Raw genomic sequence first — 24,728 nt, forward strand, 5'->3', positions numbered from 1 at the left:
TCACTTCCCCCTCACTTCAGTTTTCGTTTCTAGATAGTTAACGTTAGTTAAATATATGAATAGATAGATGGATAGACAGACAGACAGACAGACAGACAGACAGACAGACAGACAGACAGACAGACAGACAGACAGACAGACAGACAGACAGACAGACAGACAGACAGACAGACAGACAGACAGACAGACAGACGGAGAGACAGACAGACAGACAGACGGAGAGACAGACAGACGGAGAGACGGAGAGGTTGATAGATACATAAATAGATATAGATACATAGATTTCCTTGTTTGGATGAGGCAATAAATATATCAACACTATCAAGCTATTTTTGTAGATAGATATCGATAATCTTTATATCCAATGTGGAATAAATATGCAACAGAAATAGCACATTCTCAAAATTACCAATGCAGTGTATATATATATATGTATGTATATATATATGTGAGGTATATTGATCGGTTTATTTCAATCTCTCCTGAAAAAAAAAAGTGATCCGCAGGGTTGCACACTGTAATAAACCAGAGGGGAATATATTGTTGAACTGCTCTGCTGAAGTTAGAAATATTACTATGAACACCAAAATGCAGTCAGGAACAAACATGAGATATAGAAACAAATGCACTCACTCACTCACGCGCACGCACGCACGCGCACACACACACACACGCACACACACACACACACACACACACGCACACACACACGCACACACACACGCACACACACACACACGGACATAAAATATCCATATTATGACAAATATTTTAACTATATCTATAAAGTATTTAAAGGACTGGGATATTGCACATTGAACTAAACTATGAAACATAAACAGTATGAAATGTGACGATGGGAGGATGCTGGGAGCGTCAACACGGGACCAGTCTGCTTGTTGGGATGCTGATGGTTAAGATGGCCACCGGCAAAACACGGAGGAGGAACACATTAGTGACTTATGGATAAAGGAGAAGACAACGACGACATTAAGGACACACTCGGGGATTAACACCTATCGTTGGTCTTTATTGGTAAGAATATACTGGAATATGGTTATTGTAATACCATATCGGTTCATGTTCCTCAGTGTCTGACTGCTGCATCTGGCTGTAGAATCGTAACGTTAGTCCAACACTGTTATGATCATCTACGTACCCCTCAGTATTTAGTGTCGTTTGACTGGCATATCGGTGAACTCAGACTCTAATACAGAATATTCATCATCAGTATTTCCAAGAGTATTAGACTATTTTTGTAAGATCATCATACTCTCATGATGTTGTCTATAAATATGTATATTTGTTAGCATTTAATTTGAGTCATTGGCCTTTTTATGCGGTAGGATCGTATACTAAAATACTACTATGATAATATATACCCACCAGTGAGTATTTATTCGAGTATTTGTCTATATTGTGTATACCTAGCTAGCGATGTCTCTTAATCTAGCCACGTAGCCGCTGCTCTTAGCCTGCAATAATATTATAATGAATACCACTGATGCTATGAATCAGTGATCTCTTTACATCGTTTGAATGCAATATTTGGAAGTGTACATTGGCAGACTATATATATATTATGTGGCTGTCTGTATCGATAAGCTCGTACCTAGCTAGCGCTGCAGCTAGTGCTGTGGCTACCTTCCTTTTCATCTAGCCTAGCTGCGGTTACTCTGCTGTTAGCCTACTGTTAGCCTGTGGACCTGAAGAGATGGCACACAGCAGTCATGCGTAAAACTCTCACCTCTGGCAATTTCTGCAAGATCTAAGGTAAACTGACTGCCACTAGATGCATAGATATGGTAGGTACAGTATATATTGGTAGAGTAGGTGTCTAGTTGTATTATAGATATCTAGTGTTATAGTACACAAGGAATCTAGTTGTATTATTTGTTCTAGTGGGAAAATACACTTGGTAGTGCTAAAGTAGACTATGTATCTAGTGGTATAAGAGATGTATTATGCTAGTGGTATAGTAGACTAGATGTCTAGAGGCATAGACTAGGTGTCTAGTCGTACTATAGTAGATTAGATATCTAAGTGTACAATATGCTAGGTCTCTACTAGTGTCTACTAGTGTCTCTACTACTTATGTGGTATAGCAGTATCTAGTGGTAAAGACTAGACTCACTAATTAGTTGTAAGTATCCTAGGTATGGTAGGTATCTAGTGTTAAAGTACACAACAAATCTAGTTGTATGGTAGGTTCGTCGTTAAGTTGCTATATAAAAGCGTCTGCTTTATGCCCCAAATGTAAATGTATATCGTGTAGAGACGTATACTAGAATAGGTAGAATAGGTGGTATAGTAGACTAGATATCTTTGGGTACAGTAGACTAGGTATATCTAGTGGTAATATAGTAGACTAGGTATCTAGTGGTATAGTAGCCTAGGTATATGGTGGTAATATAGTTGACTAGGTATCTTGTGGTAGAGGGGACACTACATTTACATTTATGGCATATAGCAGACGCTTTTATCCAAAGCGACTTACAATAAGTATATTTGTCAGAAGAAGGACAAACAATTTGTCACTGTAGGTACAGTAAGGAGGTTCTTAGAACCAAGTTCAAAGCACTAACAATCGCTAGGTTAACCCATTCCCTGTATACAACAAAGCTAGCTAGGATAAGATGCTATACAACTAAGTACTTTTTTTTTGCTCGAGAGAGTCTAGGTATCTATTGTTATAATAGACTAGGTGTCTAATGGTGCTATAGGTAGCTACTGCTATAGTTACCTAGGTGTGTAGTGGTATTGTAGATTATGTACCTAGTGATATAATAGACAAGTTGTCTAATGGTGCCGTAGACAAGGTGTCTAATGGTGCCGTAGACAAGGTATTTAATGCTAAATAAGGCTAGGTATAGGAGATTAGGTGTCTAGTGGTATAGATTAGTCGTACAATAGTTGATATAAGTGTACAGTATACTAGGTAGGTGTCTAAGGGTATGTGACCATTTTTTTAAGAAACAATTGCCCGGTTATCTGCCTAAGTTCTTCACATCTTTGAATCAAATGAAATTGAATCGCATGTTGCAACGGCATTTTGAAAACCAGACACAGAAAATCTGAGTCAAAGGTTGAAATTTATGCCAATATTTAACCATATCATATGATGATTATTGATCCATTGCCCAGACCTGGCCTCCCCTGTATTCAACCACCAATGGTACAGTCCACCCCTCCCCCCCCCCCCCCCAGACTGGAGACGGGGGTACCGGCCAGCCTCAGGCCGGCTGACTTCTGGACAAAGCTCCTTTAGGTCAGGGTTCTCCATCGCTAAGCAGACAATACAATCTCTCTGTTGCCTTGCTGATTGTTTGAGATGCTTGCTGAACGCATGCAGAACAGGTAGGCCTCGGTGTCTCCAGGGTAACTGTTTGTTTATGTCTTGGAAACTCAACCAGGAGGGATTTATAACGTGGGATGTCATGTCTCTATTGATGTACGACCCTGTTTGTCTTTATTTTAGTCACAGTCAATATGATCTGTTGGATTGGTAGGTAATGGTATGCCTTTATATGGCAATATTAGCTCATTAACATCACTCTCTTGTTGACTGCATGCGCTTGTCTCTGTGGAATAGGTGGACAGTGTCTCTTCTCTTCCCTTTTCACAGGTTCTAGCTAATACTGGTTCTGAGTTTAAGTTCCTTAACGGCTGACTGTGATTTCTTTCTATATCGTTGGGATGAAATATCTTCCTTATGATTGAAACAAAACTTAAAAGCTATGTATCCTTAATATGAAAAGGAAATCAGAGGGCACATGCTTACTGTTGAATTTAAAACAATTTTCCCTTGATATTGTTCAGTTTTGGGCTTTGAAATGTAAAACACTATAACACTATTATAAGACCATAATGTGTCTGTCAACATTAAACAGAACTGCAGAACACTTATCCAAGCAAAAGCACTGAATGTGCAAACGCTAAAGCTCACAGTATCTTTTCCAGTCTGAGTGCTTCTTGTTTGTCTTTGTGCTGGCACTGCGGTTCTCTGGGTGGACTTCCCCATCTCCCCCTGCTCTGAGAACATGTCTGATGGTTACATCACAGCCGGGTCTCCAACTACCAGTGGCACCAAGTTGTTTGAAGACTCCGGCTTTCCGGCATACCGTCTCCCTCTCCTAGGATTTGGCACCCCCTTCCCGTTGCTACTGATCCCAGGGACTAATAGAAGGTGGCATTCAGCTAAAGGGAATGCTTCGCACTGAGCCGTGGTGGGCCAATAAGTGGTCGCTTGAATTCCCTTTCCGCTACCGTCAGAATTCAATCTTCCCCCTGAGCCTTGTTTAACTCCTCTAGCTTTAGCCTTGTTTAATTCTTCTGGATTTAGCCTTGTTTAATTATTCTAGCTTTAGCCTTGTTTAACTCTTCCAGATTTAGCCTTGGTCAACTCCTCCAGATTTAGCCTTGTTTAACTCCTCTAGATTTAGCCATGTTTAACCCCTCTAGATTTTGCCTTGTTTAACTCCTCCAGATTTAGCCTTGTTTAACTCCTCTAGATTTTGCCTAGTTTAAAGGTTGGGTATGGAATTCGCTTTTTTGGCCATTTTTGCAAAATTACTTTTTTTTGCTCGTGACCCAGAGCAAGCTCCTGTTTGTAGTTATCCTGCGGTAGCTACTGGAGCTAGCTAATGGCTCGCTCTCGCGCATCTGTGTTCGCTTGTGCATGATTGCGCGTCCATGTACTTGGAATGGGTGGAGTCCGAGTCAGCGTTGAAGGAGAGGGGGTAGGACCATTTGAGTTGTGTATTTTCAAAATCTGCTGGCGTTTCGCAAATCCCATACCCAACCTTTAACTTCTCTAGATTTTGCCTCATTTAACTCCTCCAGATTTAGCCTTGTTTAACCCCTCTAGATTTAGCCTTGTTTAACTCCTCCAGATTTAGCCATGTTTAACCCCTCTAGATTTAGCCTTGTTTAACTCCTCCAGATTTAGCCTTGTTTAACTACTCTAGATTAAGCCTTTTTCAACCCCTCTAGCTTTAGCATTGTTAAACTCCTCTAGATTTATCCTTGTTTAACTCCTCTACTGCTTTAGCCTCGTTTAACTCCCCAAGTATTTTTCATTATGGAGTGACTGTGTTGTGTTTAAAACTGACACAGCATTTCTCATGTGAGACGTGGCAAAATAACATGACTAACTCTCCAGTCATTGCGCAAAATGACGTAGAATCACCAAACAAAAAAGAGAGAAACAAAGATCCCCATTAAGCATTCTGATGTATGAACACACTATACATTAATGGTGTTACCTCACAGTTCAGCGCTGTGGTGTCTCATTGTCTGACTGTCTTTAGCTCGACTCTATCAACTACTACCCACAACTCACTGCGGACGTAGATCTTTTGAAATCACCCATCAGCTGCTTCTGTTTTGAGAAGTCTACATTGTCTCCTCCTCCTTCTAGCTTTGTCTCTTCTAGCTTGGCTCTGCACTCCAGGTTAATGTGTTTCATATCAACACATGGACAACAGACCTCCATTTTGATGATTACCTCTTATCTTTTACAGTAGGCGTGCATTTGTAATAATAATAATACAATAGTTTAGTCAACATAAACTAGGACACACCCAAACAAGTACACCAGGTGTGTGTGTGTGTGTGTGTGTGTGTGTGTGTGTGTGTGTGTGTGTGTGTGTGTGTGTGTGTGTGTCTTTAAATAAACATTTGTATTTGCGCCAGAAGGAAAAGGATGAGTCAATAACGGTTCTGTCTGTAGAGATGGAAAGAGAACAAGAGAGAGGGAGAAAGAGGTGGATGCCTCCCTGCCACCCTTACACTGATTGCCAAGTAGCAGTGGGGATACACCATCTGATCCTGCTGGGAGGATGTGATGTCACGGGGACGGCACGATGTCACTGGTTTGGCGTGATATCGCTGAGATGTTATTATGTCCCTCGGTGGTGGTGATGGCATGCAGGAGTCGAGACACGTGACTCAACAGTCGGACATAGGAGGACATTATAGACTAAAGATGATGAATCTTTAAAGTGAATTATACAGTAATAATGTGAAGAAATGCCTTCAACAATCCCTATGTAATGTGGTTGTCTCTCTGTCTCTGTCTGTGGGTTTGTGTGTCTCTGTCTGTGTGTTTGTGTGTCTGTCTGGGTTTTTGTGTGTGTTTGTGTGTCTCTGTCTGGGATTTTGTGTGTCTGTCTGTGTCTGTCTCTGTGTGTCTCTCTGTCTGTTTGTGGGTCTCTGTCTGTGTGTCTGTCTGTTTGTGTGTCTCTGTGTGTGTCTCTGTCTGTGCGTGTTTGTGTGTCTCTGTCTATGTGTCTCTGTCTGTGTGTGTTTGTGTGTCTCTGTCTGTTTGTGTCTGTGTGTGTGTTTGTGTGTCTCTGTCTGTTTGTGTGTCTGTGTTTGTTTGTGTGTCTCTGTCTGTGTGTGTCTGGGTGTCTCTGTGTGTGTGTCTGTGTGTGTGTTTGTGTGTCTCTGTCTGTTTGTGTGTCTGTGTTTGTTTGTGTGTGTCTGGGTGTCTCTGTGTGTGTGTCTGTGTGTGTGTTTGTGTGTCTCTGTCTGTGTGTATCTCTGTCTTCCCCTCCCAGGGCTGGCTCCGGCCTGACGACAGCCCCCAGGATGAACATGGTGAAGAGGATCATGGGGAGGCCCAGGCAGGAGGAATGCAGCCCGCAGGACAACGCGCTGGGGCTCATGCACCTGCGACGCCTCTTCTCCGAGCTCTGCCATCCCCCGCGTCACATGACCCAGAAGGAGCAGGAGGAGAAGCTCTACATGATGCTTCCTGTCTTCAACAGGGTAGGCCACGCCCCCAACCACCAGCTCCGTCTCTACTGTAGCTCTGTATGATCTACAGTACTACTAGTGACTACTGCAGGGAAGATTGCTATGGTATCATGTTTAGACAATAGATGGTATGGTTATTAATCCAAGACAAAGAAAGCAGGTGTAGGAGCAAGTACAGGACACAGATTTATGAAGAAATGTATAACTATATTCACATTACAATGATACTATATATTTAAGTTGTCAAACAGGTGTATTTAATATTAAGCCTGTGTGTATTGTAGGTGTTTGGTAATGCTCCACCGAGCACCATGACAGAGAAGTTCTCAGACGTGCTTCAGTTCACCACCCAGGTGTCCAGACTTATGGTGACGGAGATCAGGCGCAGGGCCTCCAACAAGTCCACAGGTAACTAACTCACCCAGCTGTGTGTGTGTGTGTGTGTGTGTGTGTGTGTGTGTGTGTGTGTGTGTGTGTGTGTGTGTGTGTGTGTGTGTGTGTGTGTGTGTGTGTGTGTGTGTGTGTGTGTGTGTGTGTGTGTGTGTGTTACCACAAAAAGACTCAACACTAGCGTAGCCGCAATAGCTTTGTCATCCTCGTTGGGAGAGCAGCAAATTATCAACTCCACCGACATCAAAAATACGGGATGCAGGATGATTAAGTCCTAGCCTGTCCAAGCCTGCAAATGCGGCATCCTTTTCTTCTTTCTTCATAATAAACACACTTTGTTTTAATGTTAAATAATATTTAACATTCTCTAATGTGATATCTCCGGTTTTTTCGGAAAACCAACCATTCAAGTGAGTAAATCAAATGTGGTCCGAAAGGTAGGCACCTTAATCACCTCTTATAAAATTCATATTGCATTATATATTCGAAGAACAAAAGTATTACAATCTCATTTTCTACCAATATCGTGCAACACAAATGTGTTGCATATGTATTCATCTGTGTTTGTGCTTGGTCTTGCAGAGGCAGCCAGCAGAGCTATCGTCCAGTTCCTGGAGGTGAACCAGAGTGAGGAGACAAGCAGGGGATGGATGCTGCTCTCTACAATCAACCTACTGGCTTCTTCTGGACAGGTGAGGACCCTACCTCTCTCTCACTCACTCACAAACGTTATCACACACAACCATTATCACGTTATCGCTACACACTTTGTAACACCAAAGAAAGGGCACTATATATAATATTATTAATAAAACATGAAAAAAATACACTAACATTGTCATGTAGATTATATGAAATATGCCATTAAAGGGATACTTCACCCACTTAGAACCGGCGTTCTATCATTATAAAATCGCTATTGTAATATAAATAAATATCAGTCTAAACCGGCCCATTTTTTCTCATCTAATTTTCTCCCGAAATGACGTCAAATGACGCATTTGACGTCATTTCGGGAGAAACCTCTTGTCCCGCTAGAAGGGCCGAGGACTACAACACACTTTTGATGGCAAATTTTTCCACCAATAAGGAATGAGAGGGGGCGGGAGCTCACGTACGGGAGACCGACAGGTGGGCGGGGCAGCGAGCGCATTGCACTGTGGTAGTTGGAGGTTTGCTTACTTTGAGCCAGAGAAACCATGAAAACACTCTTTCTGCCTTTTTTCAGGCTAGGATGAACCGATTTATTTATTTTTTTCACATTTATAATACATTGAATTATTTAATTCATAAAACCTTCATATTCCCACCGGTGAAGTATCTCTTTAACTCTATATTATCCTAATATACAATTTGAACATAACCTAAATCCTATGAATGATTAATAATTAATGAATAATTTATAATATAATATTAATAATAAGAACCTGAATTGTGACCTCCAGAAAACAGTGGACTGCATGACGACCATGTCGGTGCCCTCCACACTGGTCAAGTGTCTCTACCTGTTCTTCGACCTTCCCAACATGGCCGACCCACCGGGGGGCCCCGCCCCTCCCCCTCCTCCAGCCCCTCCCCAACAGGACAAGAACTCCGGCAACCCGGAGCTGCCTCTGGCCGACCGCCGCGCCCTGCTGCAGAAAGTGTTTGTTCAGGTAACTCACCTCTCTTACAACACATTATCAGGGGGGAAACTCGTCAGCCTTCTGTGAAATTGGCTGTTTTAACTCAAATCGGGCATCCATGTGAATTGTGTAGAACTGCCAAAGGGGGGGGGGGGGGGGGTCTCCGTCTCCGTCTCATCAAGGTTATCACCGAGTCCAAGTCACTGAGAGGCAAAGTAGGGTGTGTCATGACTTTGCCCTGTGACGGCTGCTGCTGATAGACCATCTTGTGCCGTCTCGTTTGCTGCTAGCTCCACTTTCAGGCAGCATGGAGAATTACTGTAAGCAGCCTGTTTTATACAAGTAATTATGTAGGTGATAAGGTGTAGCAGGAAAACTGCAGTGTAGGAGGACAGGAAAGCCAAAGTGAGGCACATAGCTGCTCAAAATAGTAAGAAAGCACTGGTCCAGGAAATGGCAAAAATGCACAAGTAATGTGCTTTGCTGTATGGGCTGGGTATGGGATGGGGGGTTCATGTAAAAAAATCGAATGGAAGCGACCAAGTTGTTGCTATTATTGGTACTGCTTCATATAGTAGGTCTGAACATAACTAACAGGCTTTTATGTGTCACTTAACCAGTTTGTTTAGAAAAATTATGCATGAATCATAGCAAGGGGCCTGGGCGCATTGATAATTTTATTTATTTTCTGGCAAAACAGTTTTGTCACCTTTCGGGCTATCACCAAAAAGGTGTGAATGCATATTAAATTATGAATGAACAATAATGCATAATTCACACACTTAAGCCTTCCTACTGAAAGTATTTCTCCAGGTAACTCGCCTGTATTCCACTACATGATATTATTCAATATTAAAAAGCATAATACATTGTTACAGTACTCTTAAGCCCTACTTTTGAAGGCATTTGTTCACCCTCTCTCCCACGCTCACCAACAGTACATTATTATATTATTACATTATTACAATGCATCATGTATGACTACATTATTAAATGACATAAGAAGTAGGGCCCGACCGATTTATCGGCCTGCCGATTTAATCGGCCGATTATAGCCTTTTTGAAAATAATCGGCATCGGCCAAAAAGACGCCGTTTACAACCGATTTTTTTTTATTTTTTATTTTTTTTTATAAATGTTATTGCGATTAGTATCCTGCAGATTGCGCTCCTACTCGCCTTGCTAACTAACAACTTTAGCTGGAGTAAAAAAGAGGAGATTGAATTTTACCGTACAACATGAAAGCACGCTCGCTCAGGCAGCTGCGCGCTCAACTCACCAATGTACACAAGACGCGTTGTTTGAGCATGTTGTGCCTGTTTTTCTTTAGGTCCCAGGCCATGTTAATTTGTTATACTGTAGACTCTAACGGTGAGACCATACTGCTCAGCACGCACGTGTTAGTCACTGCTCACGAGCGCAGCACATTGGGAGTTAGTTATTTATTTTACATTTTACATTACACTCATTTTTGACTGTAAATGTATTCTAAAACTCTCAAAGATTCTGCATTCAATTCACATATTCGTCAAAAGTGTTTAAAGTATATTTAAGGTATCAAAAACTACGTTTTATATGTTTTCTTTCTTTTTTTAATCGGCCGATTAAATCGTAATCGTAATTTTTCTCTGAAAATAATCGGCATCGGCACTCAAAAATCAATATCGGTCGGGCCCTAATAAGAAGTCCTCTTGAATAAAGTGTTTGTTCAGGTAACACAACTCTACCTATCTCTACATTATTACAAAACACATTATGTTATTCAAAGTATACATTACATCTGCTCCATTAGCGTGAGGACTCCTGTTGAAGCACCCCTCTATATTCCTATATGTTGTGACTGTTCTCAGATCCTGGTGAAGCTGTGTAGCTTTGTGTCTCCGGCGGAGGAGCTGGCCCAGAAGGACGACCTCCAGCTCCTCTTCAGCGCCATCACCTCCTGGTGTCCTCCTCACAACCTCCCCTGGAGGAGGAGTGCTGGGGAGGTGCTGGCGACCATCTCACGCCACGGCCTCAGCGTCAACGTGGTCAAGTACATCCACGGTCAGTGCATCAATTCAGTTTATTTACAGCCTTCGAAAGTGTTTTTAGTAAACCTTCAAAAAGAAAAGCATTATGGATTAATAAACCTGCTACTTCCCTTGACTTAGCTACTCTCCTTATACCTGGAGTCGCTCCATGTCTGGCTCCTGTGTTGAATTAGTTTTGTTGTGCTATCTATTTTATTTTTTTACTTTTATTTGTAATAAATCACCTCTACTTTGTACTATTGAGCTGCTGTAACAAGTGGATTTCCCTAGTGTTGGATTAATAAAGTTTATCTTAATCTATTGTAAATTAACCTAGATCTCCCCTCCTCTGTACCTGCAGAGAAGGAATGTCTTTCCACCTGTGTCCAGAACATGCAACAGTCAGACGACCTTTCCCCCCTGGAGATTGTAGAGATGTTTGCAGGCCTTTCCTGCTTCCTGAAAGACTCTAGCCACCTTTCCCAGACCCTTCTGGATGATTTTCGAATGTGCCAGGGCTACGCCTTCCTCTGTGACCTCATGCTCAGGTACGAACCTGTCCTGATTAGACTGCCTGTCCAGGTACGTAAAACGTAACTCAAACGTAGAAATAAGTGTCAACTCATTAAAATGAAGGAGAAGATCAGCAAAGAATCCAGCTGAAATAAAATGCCAAGACACAGAAGATCAAAGATGTGTTTTCCTTGCAACCAAACTTACTAATAACCTTGAGCCTTGTTTCTCAGACTGGAGCAGGCCAAAGAGGATGAATCAAAGGATGCACTGAAGGACCTCGTCAACCTGGTCACCTGTCTGACCACATATGGAGTAACAGAACTCAAGCCCGCCGGATTGACCACTGGAGCTCCCTTCCTCCTGCCCGGCTTTGTCCTCCCATTGCCTTCTGGGAAAGGTAACGTCTGATCATCCCTTCTTACTCACAGAGCCACAACATACTATTCTAGTGTTATAAAAAAAATGGTTGACGGTTTGATGATGGCAAGGTGAATACTTATTTCACTTCTTCCTTTTGCCTCATAGAGTCAACAGACACAGAAACAGAAAATGTCTGTGGTTTGATTCTCCTGTACAGGTAACATTGTTTCTGTTCTGCCTCATGGTTGTCTAGGTAACACGGTGAGGAACTTGCAGGCGTTCTCCGTTCTGCAGAACGCCTTCCTGCGTGCCAAGACCAGCAGGCTGGCTCGCATGGTGCTCGACGCCATTGCTAACATCTACGCCGCGGAGCCTGCCAACTACTTCATCCTGGAGGCGCAGCACACGCTGTCGCAGTTCGCAGAGCGAGTGGCCAAGCTCCCCGAAGCCCAGGTCAAGTACTTTGAGCTCCTGGAGTTTGTGGTCTTCAACCTGAACTACGTCCCCTGTAAGGAGCTCTTCAGTGTCAGTGTGCTGCTCAAGTCCAGTACCTCGCACGCGTGCAGTAGCACCGCTGTCCGCATGCTACTGAAGCTGGCACGCCACGACGCAGTCTTCAGCGATGTCCTGCGAGAGGTGGGCCTTCTGGAGGTGCTGGTCAACCTTCTGCACAAGTACACCGCTTTGCTCAAGGACCCTGCGGTACAGCAGAACACGGCGACGCAACAAAACCCGCAGAACAACGAGCATGGTAGGTGACACTCTATTAGTGGATGATTAGAAGTTGAGTGGATGAACATCGGATGAGTTGAAGGTGGCCTCTGTTATTGGCAGATAAAGTCTGTTTGGCTTTGATGGCTTACATGAGAGTCATGCAGGGGTATGCGCTATGATGATCTGTCTTTACAAAGATTGTTATCAACGTGCACATTCTATCAGCTAAGTGCGATGGCTCAAACAAGGATCCAAAGTTGTTTTCTTAGATAGTTCTTGAATCATACTTTCTTCAATAAAGTGGATTATTACCTTCAATAAGGGTTATAACCTTCAATAAGGGCCACCTTATTGAAGGTTGTAACGCAATGACGTGTGTGGACCCTGAAGCTCTGTCTGAGCAGCGGATTATTTTTGATATCCGCATCCGAGTGAGTGTTAAGCTTCTCGGATACTTCTAGAATAACTCCATGGTGTGGCGCATTTCATGTATAACATCGCTTATTATAACGCTCGTAGACAACGACGGAACTAAAAGTGTATCACAAAGTTACCGTGGAATGTAACACACTAGCTGAAATAATGGGTTCACTTAAACTTTAATATATATATATATATACACACATACATACATACATACATACATACATATATTAGTCATCATTTGAAATCAATGTTTCCCACTATGCGAGGCACCGTTATTAATAGGGGTGCAATTGATCACAAAAGTCACGGTTCGGATCATGTCACGGTTTTTGAGTCACGGGTCGGATCATTTTCGGATCAACAACAAAAAAGATAACAAGACAAATGTGACTTTAAATAAAATCTTCAAATGTGTAAAACAAAATAAAGTGAACAATTTAAGCATAGTAAATACTTATAAAAAATTGCTGTTCACATAAAATAAAAACTTAACTAAAGATGTCCATCCAATGTATAATTTAAATCTTAAAACATTTTAAAACAAAATAAAGCAATCTGAGGCATTATTCCTTCTTCTTTTTTAACATGGATAGTAAATAAAATAAAAAACCTGTGTCCAAAGGAAGCACAGCAGACCTGGATTTACAACTTTAAATGCAGGATGTATGCAGGCAATGCAGACATCCTCATCTTTTTTCTTTCATCAAGTATCGTAGCGAAATACAGTTTCTGTCGTGTTTTATTTGGCATTTTGTAAATCCATTGATTTCTGTTGGAAGACTCATTGCTCGTTGACCGGAAAAGGAAAGGGGGGCTGGTTGTAGTCTTTTCGCTCGGTTCTAGCCCTACTATTGATACGGAGAACCGAGCGAAAAGACTACAACCAAACATAAACAGCCCCTTTCCGGTTCCGGTCCGGTTTCCGTTTCAATTGGATTTACAAAATGCCAAATAAAACACAACAGAAACTGTACGCTGTCGCTACGATACTTGATTAGGAACATCAACTAACACCACTAACCACTCGGTGAATTGCACATTTCTGAAAACTAACGTTTTGTTAAGGTTTTAGGACAGGTTTGGGAATGCCCATAACCAGCCATACTGATGCAGGCAGGGGCCATTCAAAATTAGGCAAATACCCGAGACAGGACCAATAGTCAACATTTCGGTGTCAACCACTATATTTCATCCTAGACAATCCAGAGGGGGCTCAATGTGCTAAATACCGGAATTGTCCTTTAAACATGCGCCAATCATGTGAACGGACAATATTCGAAAAAAAAAAATTGCATGGTCAGCCGATCCGCGGATCACTTTGTGTCCCGAACCGTGAGGGTTGATCTGTACTGATCACGGGTAATCCGTGATCCGTTGCGCCACTAGTAATTAATATAAAACATCTGTGAAATCAAGCATTTGCCAGTCTCCGCTCCATTCTGCCAGACTACGCACAGTACTAAGCCCGTTATGGCAAAACCTGTATTGATGAAGACAATGTATGTAGTAGTGACTGATTACAAACTTAAAATACAAGTACCCATGGAGAGAATAATTCTCACCAATGCGAGAGGTTTGCGTTATCCCTGCCTGTAGGGTGTCCTACTAATTTCACATCCACATCCTTCAAGTGCATTATGAACGCAATAACGTGATCTTAAGCGGGGACAAGGAGGTAGACTCAGTGGACCACGGCACTGTGGGTCTAGGTGAGTTAACTGCTGGAACCTCACCAGCTGTCGCCTCTCTCTAGCCCTGCGCCTCTCTCTAACGCCATCCATTCAATGTTTCAGTCTTCAGGTAACACTGCTAAACTTGGACGGCGGATTGACCCATTCCCTCCCTGCTCACCATCACTTTATGACTAAGCATGAATATGTAGTAAACATCTACAGCACGTGTTAGAGACTTAATTTTCTTTTCTCCTTTGCGGCGCATTCTCATTTCTTCTTATGGTTGTACTGTTAAATAACTTGCAAAACATGAAAAATAATCATGAGTAGTTTGTGGATCATGATCCTGCTAAAAAAATCTTGATCTGATATTATTTTCATATGGCCCACCCCTAACATCATGGTTCTCTGCTGGAAGAAGATGGTATGCCCTCCTCAGGCTAGGGGGGAGAGACTTTCCCCAGGGAAGGTGGCCGGGTTCACTCTCCGTGACAGCAGGAGGAACCTGCTGATCTGGATGAAGCTGTTGCTCCTCCGCATGAAGTGGAGCAAGTTGAGGAACACCTGGTAGTTCAGGCCTCCTGAACAGAGGCCCAACAACCAGGTGTTCTGACACAACCCTCTGTGAGGCTACCCCGGGGACGACCCAGGACATGTTGGAGGGATAACATCTCTGTGGGCCTAGGAGTGCATACTGATCTTCAAGTATAAGTTGTAGGAATTCCTTGGGGAAAGGGACAGGTGTGTGTGGGTGCCTTTCTAGGTTATATTCTATAGTAGTTGATAAATATCATATATATTTCAATATTCTGTGTCTCCAGGTGACAGTAGGAACAGTTCAGTGGTGGAAGAGCAGAAACAGCTGGCCTGGCTCGTGATGGAGACACTGACAGTACTTCTGCAGGGCTCCAATATCAACGCAGGTACTCACTCACTCACTCACACTCACGCTGTATTACTATCTATCTACAATGGGGGCTTTTCGTGGTTTTTTATGTCCAGGCAGTTTAGGACTCCCTAACTGCCATCATCTCAAGCTACTTAAGAGCACTATAACAGTTTCCATCACCATGTAGTTTAGAGCTCCCTTGCTTTCTTTAGTTTCTATCACCATACATTTTACGGCTATAACTGTCTCTTATCACCATGTCATCAGGGCTCTAAGTGTTTCCATCTCCCGTAGTTTAAGGCTCTTTTACTTTCTCTATCTCCCAGGTGTCTCTAACTGTCAAGGTCCAGGTAGTTTAGGGCTCTAACGGTCTCTATCTCCAGATAGTTTAGAGTTCTAACGGTCTCTATCTCCAGGTAGTTTAGAGCTTTAACGGTCTCTATCGCCAGGTAGTTTACGTCTCTAACGGTCTCCATCTCCGGGTAGTTTAAAGATCTAATGGTCACTATCTCCAGGTAGTTTAGGACTCTAACGGTCTCTATCTCAAGGTAGTTTAGAGCTCTAACGGTCTCTATCTCCAGGTCTATTCAGAGAGTTCGGGGGCGCTCGCTGTGTCCACAACATCATCCGTTACCGCCAGTGTAGAGAGCAGGCTCTTCTGATCATCCAGCAGCTGGTGGTTTCTCCCAGCGGGGACGATGACATGGGAACCCTGCTTGGGCTCATGACCTCAGCCCCGTGCACCGAGATGGAGCTGAAGGCTGACATCCTGAGGGTACGCACACGCACATGCACACACACACGCACACATAAACTTGGTATTTTTACTTTTTAGTTAAACAAATGTGAAATAAAGCATTGACTTTCAACCTTTTTTATTTTGTTTTATTTAGTTAGTTGCAACCAGAAGGTTTGTCTAATTAGAACCGGCTGCGTTTCTATTCAATGCCTCATCAGACTGTTGAAGGTCTATTATGGCCCTGTCGAAGAAGAACAGGAAGTGTGCGAGTTCTCTAGTTCACCATTTTGAGGGACATTTAAATGTTAACTTCCCTTTTCCAAAGGCTATGGTTGAGGAAATTTTGCTGACTTACAAACCCCACACTACATTACCATAATGCCACCACATCACATGCAGCACGTAAAATGAATATAAAAAGTCACTCCCTTTTTCAAATAACTGGATAGTAATTTATAATAATATTGGATTGTAAGCTGGGTTCGCTTTACCTTGGAGCTGCCAGGTTGCGCACACTGCTGCAGCCGTGTGGCGTTGATGTTACACCCACCTGCTTTTGTTGTATACATGCGGCTGTTGCCCGAGCGTCTCCAGGCCTTTAGGCTCCTCTCTGCTCTCCTCCTCAGGCCCTGTTGACCGTGTTGAGGGAGAGCCATCGCACACGCACCGTTTTCCGTAAAGTGGGCGGCTTTGTTTACGTGACCTCACTGCTGGTTGCCATGGAGCGCTCCCTGTGCCAGCCACCGCGACAGGGCTGGGAGCTGGCCAATCAGAACCAGGTGTTTGAGCTGCTGCTCACCATCTTCTGCACGCTGACCGCCGCCATGCGCTATGAACCTGCAAACTCACACTTCTTCCGCACGGAGATCCAGTACGAAAAGCTGGCTGATGCTGTCAGGTAAGAACTCTGGCTCCTCCTCCTCCTCCTCCTCCTCCTCCTCCTCCTCCATACTATCAGATGAACCAACTCCTCCTCCTCCTCCATACTATCAGATGAACCAACTCCTCCTCCTCCTCCTCCTCCCTCTCCTCTATACTTTCGGATGATCCTCCTCCTTTTCCTCCTCCTCCATACTATCAAATTATCGAATTGCCTCCTCTTTCACCTCCTCCTGCTCCTTTTTACTATCACGTGATCTAACTCCTCCTCCTCCTCTATATTATCAGATGATCCACCTCCTCCTCCTATACCATCAAATGATCTAACTCCTCCTCCTTGATATCGGATGCAGTCTAACTCCTACTGCTTCCCCTGCAGGCTCCTGGGCTGTTTCTCAGACACTAAGAAGCTGGGGCCGACGACCATCTTCCCCTCCAACGCCCAGCTCTTCCAAAGACTCCTTGAGGAGGATGTGCCCCCGCTAGGAGGAGCAGGAGAGGGAGTCTGCCCTACCCTTAAACACTGCAGCAAGCTCTTCATCTACCTGTACAAGATGGCCACAGATTCCTTCGACAGGTTGCTCACTTACACATCTATGATTTTTGCTTTTGTTGACCACACACATGATGGGTCTATCGCTGGTCCAGCTCTCTCCCTCTGGAACACAGGGGACTAAAATATGGGAAGCTTGGAGGTTGTGCAAAAGTGTGACTTCACTGTGCTGGTCACATTTCAGCTCATGGGTTTATTTTCCGCTTGTTTAAGATTTTCACTAAAACCCTTCTGCAGAAACTGAGAAAACATTCCCTTTTTAACCTTTGATTGGTGTGTGTGTTTTGGGGTTGTTTGTTTATGTTTTGTAGTGCAGCTGAAATAGCTACAGGGGACAGAGGGTTGTCAATCAAGTCAAGTCTTGACCAGATTACGACACACCTACCCTGAAAAGATGTGTGCGTGCGTGTGTTTGTGTTTGTGTCAGCATTTCGGCTTGACCTTCTTGGTTTCAGACATGGTGGCTGTCATGGTCTACTATGACGTCTATAAGCTGTTGCTTAGCGAGGACCCTTTCACTCCGCTATGAAGTGACGCTTGTTATTATCTGTATATCTTTGATGTTTCACTGTCTCTAGCTCGCTGGCTGGCGTTCTCATTAACCTCTTCTTTCTTGATCTGTGTTTCTCTTTTCTAACCTCCTGCTTTGCTGTGTGTGTGTGTGTGTGTGTGTGTGTGTGTGTGTGTGTGTGTGTGTGTGTGTGTGTGTGTGTGTGTGTGTGTGTGTGTGTGTGTGTGTGTGTGTGTGTGTGTGTGTGTGTGCAGTCGTACAGAGCAACTTCCTCCCTGTCTCAGCCAGGAGTCGTCTCTTCCTTCCCCCTGGGGGACTCCAGCGCTGACCAGGAAGAGGTAGCGCCACCCTCTCTTCCTATTGGCTGTCTAGCCTGTTTATCTTCCCAGCCCGGGGATTTGAGCAGGAGCACCAATCAGATATCACTATTTAAAAAATCAAGACCTCAAGGTTCAAAAAACACCTTGAAATATCAAATGGTATATTATATTATATAAAATGTAATATAATATAAAGAACAATAGTCGTTTTGACTAATTGTAATAAAGACAAATACAGTGTTAAGCTTAGTCACCTAACTAAATTAAACCACCTCCTTATCCACCTCCTCTTCCCACCTCTGTTTCCTCCACCTCCTCTTATCCCACTGTAACCTTGATTTCCTACCTTTAGACTGTAAAGAGGTGTTATTGGCTCGTGCAATCTTCAACCAAACTTAATTGAGTGTTGAAGACTAACTTTTGTAGACCGATAGTACTCTGCTTATTTTAACTGACTGCTCTCTGTGCTATTGGAACTGACTGTTGTCTTTGGTATTTTAACTGACTGTTCTCGTGTTATTTTAACTGACTGTTCTCGTGGTATTTTAACTGACTGTTCTCGTTGTATTTTAACCGACTGTTCTCGTGGTATTTCAGCTGACTGTTCTCGTGGTATTTTAACTGACTGTTCTCAGGGTATTTTAACTGACTGTTCTCGTGGTATATTAACTGATTGTTTTCGTGATATTTTAAGTGACTGTTCTCGTGGTATATTAAAGGAGAAATCCGGTGTAAAATGGATCTGGGATATGTTTAGTAGAATAACGAGTTGGAATGTTTGTTTGGGAGCAAAATAGCGCGTAAAGACGCATTATTTTTAGCCGATTCTACCTAAACGCTATTAACTTGGAATGATGGGCGCATGGGTTATGGTAAAAACTAAATCGCTATTTTAAACCACTTAAAAGGCTAGAAATAGCCCGACACTTCTTTGGTAGTATAATAAGGGTCTTAAAATATAAAACGAGCCATTGATAACTTTGTGTACAGATTGTTCATTAAAAAGGACATTTTATACACACAATGGCATCAGTAGTTCACCCGTCGATGCCATCTTGTTTTTAAGACTCGATAAGTAGATTGGCGAATACAGAGCTTGCGTGTTGTTGACGGATGTCACAATGTCTGTGTTCGTCAATCTACTTATCGAGTCTTAAAAACCAGATGGCGTCGACGGGTGAACTACTGATGGTATTGTGTTTAAAGAATTTCCTTCTTAATAGGGTTACCCTAACCCTTATTATACTACCAAAGAAGTGTCGGTCTACTTCAAACCTTTTAAGTGGTTTTAAAATAGCGATTCAGTTTTTACCATAACACATGCCCCTATCGTTCCAAGTTTATAGCGTTTTGATAGAAACGGCTAAAAACAGCCAAATTAATAATGCCTCTATATGTGCTTTTTTGCTCCAAAACAAACATTACAACTCGTTATCATACCAAACATATCCCAAATCCATTTTACACCGGATTTCTCCTTTAAGTGAATGTTCTCTGTTGTATTGAAGGCCCAATCCCATTTCTACCCCTTACCCCTTCCCCTTCCCCCCCCCCCCCTTGTTTTGAAGAGGTAAGGGGAAGGGGTAAGGGGTAAGGGTAAGGGGTAGAAATGGGATTGGGCCCAAGTGTGTTTTTTTAAGGTTTTTCAGTGAACTGCTCTAAATTGGACTGGTGTCCACTGGTCCCTTCTGGACTGGTCTCTAGTAGTAATGTCTCCAACGTGTCCTCCCAGGCACGGGTACTATGGCACCTCAGGCCCCCCGGCCCAGGTGAAGGCAGTGAATGACCTGAAGGTGTACCACGCCAACCCCCAGGCCGGGCCCCCCCAGCCCTCCTCCGACGTGGTGGTCATTCACCCTGGGGCGGTGCTGGCCATCCTGGACCTTCTCCCCTCCGTCAGCTCTGACAGCCAACCAGAGGTCAGGCCTTCACACTCTGTATTGTCTGAGGAAATCCTTGAAGGAACCCGAGTTCGAGACCCCTGTATACAAACAAAATAGTCAACAGAGTTAAAGCATTTAAAAATGTTCTCCGATGCAGCGCATCATTTCTTATCAGAGAATTGTAACTGTATCAACACCCTGCGCCTTGTTTCTGGTTCTCTTAGTTTTTGCTTATTACATTTACATACATTTACAGCAGACGCTTTTATCCAAAGTGATGTACACGCCAAGCCGGCCCTTGCTTATTCATAGTAGTTCATTTGTTATAGTGTTTCTATTTCTCTGATGATCTGATCGTAGCCCCGACCAGGTTCCCCTAAGGGATGGATATTGTATCTCTTCTCAGAGGTTGGGGGATAGGAGTTGTGAGATGCAAGGCTTTAGTGAAAAGAGGTGGAAAAAGCAAAACGTCCAGGGATGTTTTCTTTTCATTCTGTTGTCAGGCTGTCAAACTCTACGCAATGCTCATTCGCCGTTTAATGTATCAGCGATTAGCTAATGCAAAACCTCAGTGAGGACACCCCATCTTGCTGTACATCCACGCTGTGCAAACTTGGGTGTGTGCAGGTCTCTGCGTAGCGATATGAACCCTCACAGACTTTTGTGTAGGCAACATTAACATAAGAATTTTAAATAAATCAGTGAAACTTAATTTTACAAACCAAAACTGTCGCAGAGGCTTATTTTCTGGAACGGCTTATAGGTCGATTTTGCAACCAAAAAGATTTGAAAGAAAAAAGCCTATATGCATTAGAGGTTTGTGAGTAAAAAACTTTTTGCAACCTTTTACATAAATAAACATTGGCATCACTTCATAACTGACTAAAGCAACAAGGAAGTCCGTTTTACACAATGTGCCTGTGCCCTGAGTTCATGATCCATAATTCAATGCCTCTGTGACTAAATTAATTGCCTGCCAAATAAAGAACATGTTTGTTGTTTGTCAACTTGTTTTCTGAGCCTGGCAAGAAGTAAAGTTTTACTAAAGTTTAAATCAGCGTTATCTCCAGTTCCTCACGGATGTACTCGGTTCTCAACCCTCAGCTGACGTGCAACCCACGACCCTAAGAAATATCGTACACTTAAACAATTTGGTTCTTTTTCTAACTTCGCTCGGTGTTTCACTATGGGAATCGCCTAGGCGTGACCTACTACTGGAAGCTCCAATTGCACCACGTCTGTCCTTGACAGACAGGTCGGACTGTGCCACAGGGTCCCGCCCCCTGCACTTATACAGTCGACCCGCCCTCCTCAAATCATTCTCGCTTTCTTCCCGTGAGAAAGCTACTCAAGCTCCCTCAGCTTATCTAGGCTAGCTTTAAACTGCTTAACAGTTCACAGACGGGCCGTCAAGGATTCCGTCGTCGAACGCAGTCGTAGGCTTTTAACCTGGTTCGGCTGAGTAATAACTTCGTAAGAAGCTATCTGTTACTACACCCGCTGGGCAGTGTCCGCATAAAGGCGAGCTGCTTCTCCGGTTACCCTGTATTTGCTTACAGGTGTCACTGGTTTACGGTGTAGTTTATCGGCTAACGCGTCAAGGCGAGCTAACCGCGGCACAGTACACATTAGCTTGTTGGCTGAGCCAAAACACCCGGAGTATAACGAACGCATCACGGCGAGTAAACTCTGCGGTATGCCTTCGCCCGCCACCCCCGCCAAAGGGTCGGAGCCGAAGGCTAGGGAGGCTGTATCCCGCCTGTGCCCCGCGTCATGTGGGGCCTCCATATCAGGCCGGGACCCCCACCCCATGTGCATAGCGTGCATGGGCATTAAACACGCTCAAGCTTCGCTAGCGGACCCGCATTCATGCGCTCACTGCACATCGATGCCGGAGAAAATTCTGGAAAGGAGGCTAAGGGTTACGGTGGCTACCAACCAGGATCCCTGCCTGGCGGGTGCCCCCGCTATAGCCTCAACGAGCACCCATCAGTCCCACGCGACAACGAGCTGGGCGGACATGATGGAGGCGGCATCCCCGCTCGTGCCCCCGCTATTCGATGATTTACTTATCGAGGCGGAACCGGGCACTGAGGACGCAGAGGGCGACGACGACGCCAACTTTGACCTCCTCGACATGGACGGAATTGAGGAGGAGGAGGACGACTCCACTTTTCCGGTCCAACTGTCCAGACCCCCTAGCGCCTCTGACGCTGTACAACCGGTAGACGGTAACCTGTACGAGGTGTGCAAACGGGCCGCTGCAAAACTAGGCATTCAATGGCCTGCAGCCCCGGATGCTGAAGGGGCAGAGAGAGACCTATACGACGGCAAGAGGCTCCCACCAGCCCAGCCGCCTTCTAAGCAGCTCTTACCAGCAGTTCCCATCTGCATGAAGGAAATGAGCCGCTACTGGTCCAGCCCATTTAAGAGCAAGCTTCCCACCAAGGGCTGCTCAAAGCTGGAGATCCACGGGATGGGTGAGCTGGGGCTGGCCGAACCCCCAGCTGTGGAGCCTTCAGTGGCTTACCACCTCCACCCAAACCGTCACTCTCTCTCCGCCTCTTCAGGCATCTCCCTGCCTGGTAAGATGGACCGCCTCACCGCTTCCACTTACCAGAGGATGTATAAATATGCTGTGCAGTCGGTATGCTCGCTCAATGCCATGACACTACTGTCTGCATATCAGGCTGAAATCCTAGAGGAAATGGGACGCCAGCTAGACTCTGGTTCACCCAACCCTGCCCTCTGGGATGAAATTTGCAACGTCAATGACCTGGTCCTACGCTCCTCACGGGGCGCAGTTCAGGGCTGTGGCCGAGTCATGGGACTCGCAGTCTCAGGTGATAGAGCGTTATGGCTCAGTCTCTCCGGACTGAGTGACGCGCAGAAAGCCGAGGTCATGAATGCTGCATATGACCCAACCAAGGGTCTGTTTGGTCCAGCGCTGGAAAAGATGAGAGAGACCAGCACTCTCAGGAAACAGGAAGGAGAGGCCTTCGATCTCTGCCTTCCCCGAAAACAGGCTCCCCGCCCACCCCAGCCAGCAAGGTCAGGCTTTGCGGCCGCCGCAGCGGCAGCAAGGGGAAGACAAGGGGGAACCAGGCCTCAGAAAGCCTACAGACCAGCCCACGCAGCTGGCCCACAGGCCGACCAACAGCCTAGGTCAGAGAACCCAAGGCCATGGGGCAAACACTCCTTTGCTGCTGCGGCAGCCAGGAACCGCTCTCCCCACCCCGGGGATGGGAAGAAGAAGCGTGCGACCTAGCGATCCCAGCTTCTCTCTCTCCCCCTCCCATTAAGAAAAGAAAGCTTGGGGGGGTAGAACAAAGCCCAGAGGGTTCAAGTTCTCCAGGGGCCCTTTCTCAGTCTCTCTCGCCTCACGTTCAGGGCGAACTGAGACAGGGGCAACGATTGACACAGTGCCACCAAGCATTTTCCCAGTGTCACAAGTTATTTTCCCTCGTTTTAAAGGTGAACACAATAAACCCTGCATTTTCGCAACCAGGCCCAGAGCCAAGGGTGAAATGCACAAAACAAAACAAAATAAAACAATATCTTGGTCCCTACATTCCCATGGGGGGAGCTCACGCTTCTCCTGTGAGGGCAGACCTCTCCCCTTACGTCCCGAGGGTGACGTCGTTGGGGCGCGATCACATGAGCCCGCTCGCTGCGCGAGTGGCGCGCATGCGCAGTTCACCCGTGGATCCTGTCTACGGTTTCCCAGGGTTACCGACTGCAGTTTGCTATGAAACCACCCAGATTCAACGGCGTGTTGGTTTCTATGGCCAGTGGGGATTCGGCACGAATCCTAGAGGATGAAATATCGTCCCTGCTACGAAAACAAGCGATCAGGGCTGTCCCGAACGAGCAAGCCCAACAGGGTTTTTACTCCCGTTATTTTCTCATTCCGAAGAGAGGGAGCTCGTCCCTTCGCCCCATATTAGATCTCCGTGTGTTAAACAGACACCTGCGCAAATACACGTTCAGGATGTTAACACACAAAGTGCTCTGTCGTTCAATCCGTCCAGGGGATTGGTTTGTAACGATCGATCTGTCAGACGCATATTTTCACATTGCCATCTATCCCGCACACCGGAAATTTCTCCGGTTCGCTTTTCAGAACAGGGCTTACGAATACCAAGTGGTCCCGTTCGGGCTATCGTTGGCCCCGAGAGTGTTCAGCAGGTGTGTGGAGGCAGCACTGTCACCGCTAAGAAACAGCGGCATCAGAATATTCTCTTATCTGGACGATTATCTGATATGTTCCAGTTCACGCGAACAGGCACTCAGCGATTCTACTACGGTGGTAGATCATCTGAGGACTCTGGGATTCAGCATAAATTGGGAAAAGAGCCGTGTGGACCCCGCACAATGTGCGGAATATTTGGGTCTCCACATAGACTCTCTCTCTTATCGCGTCACACTATCAGAGAGGAGACTAACGTCTCTCACGCAGTGTCTCTCCCTCTTCAGGCGGGG

At 44.7% G+C, this 24,728-nt stretch overlaps 1 protein-coding gene across 3 annotated transcripts in view; it reads left to right on the forward strand.

The window, feature by feature from the left end:
• The first annotated feature begins 876 nt into the window (after positions 1–876).
• wdfy3 (WD repeat and FYVE domain containing 3) overlaps positions 877–24,728 on the forward strand; it is an 87,268-nt gene continuing 63,416 nt past the window's right edge. For 2 of the 3 annotated variants that reach the window (XM_060065789.1, XM_060065791.1), the window contains exons 1-15: positions 877–1,035; positions 6,561–6,771; positions 7,044–7,167; positions 7,732–7,841; positions 8,595–8,804; positions 10,625–10,817; positions 11,145–11,331; positions 11,530–11,696; positions 11,913–12,410; positions 15,294–15,395; positions 15,943–16,136; positions 16,727–16,998; positions 17,359–17,556; positions 18,298–18,381; positions 20,096–20,282. In XM_060065789.1, coding sequence (XP_059921772.1) covers positions 6,592–6,771; positions 7,044–7,167; positions 7,732–7,841; positions 8,595–8,804; positions 10,625–10,817; positions 11,145–11,331; positions 11,530–11,696; positions 11,913–12,410; positions 15,294–15,395; positions 15,943–16,136; positions 16,727–16,998; positions 17,359–17,556; positions 18,298–18,381; positions 20,096–20,282 — 2,706 coding nt within the window. In that variant the 5' untranslated portion in view covers positions 877–1,035; positions 6,561–6,591. The remainder of the gene's footprint in view (positions 1,036–6,560; positions 6,772–7,043; positions 7,168–7,731; positions 7,842–8,594; positions 8,805–10,624; positions 10,818–11,144; positions 11,332–11,529; positions 11,697–11,912; positions 12,411–15,293; positions 15,396–15,942; positions 16,137–16,726; positions 16,999–17,358; positions 17,557–18,297; positions 18,382–20,095; positions 20,283–24,728) is intronic. The other variant, XM_060065790.1, reaches the window with a different exon arrangement.

Source organism: Gadus macrocephalus, chromosome 11 (assembly GCF_031168955.1).
Source record: "Gadus macrocephalus chromosome 11, ASM3116895v1".
NCBI classification, from domain to species: Eukaryota; Metazoa; Chordata; class Actinopteri; order Gadiformes; family Gadidae; genus Gadus; species Gadus macrocephalus.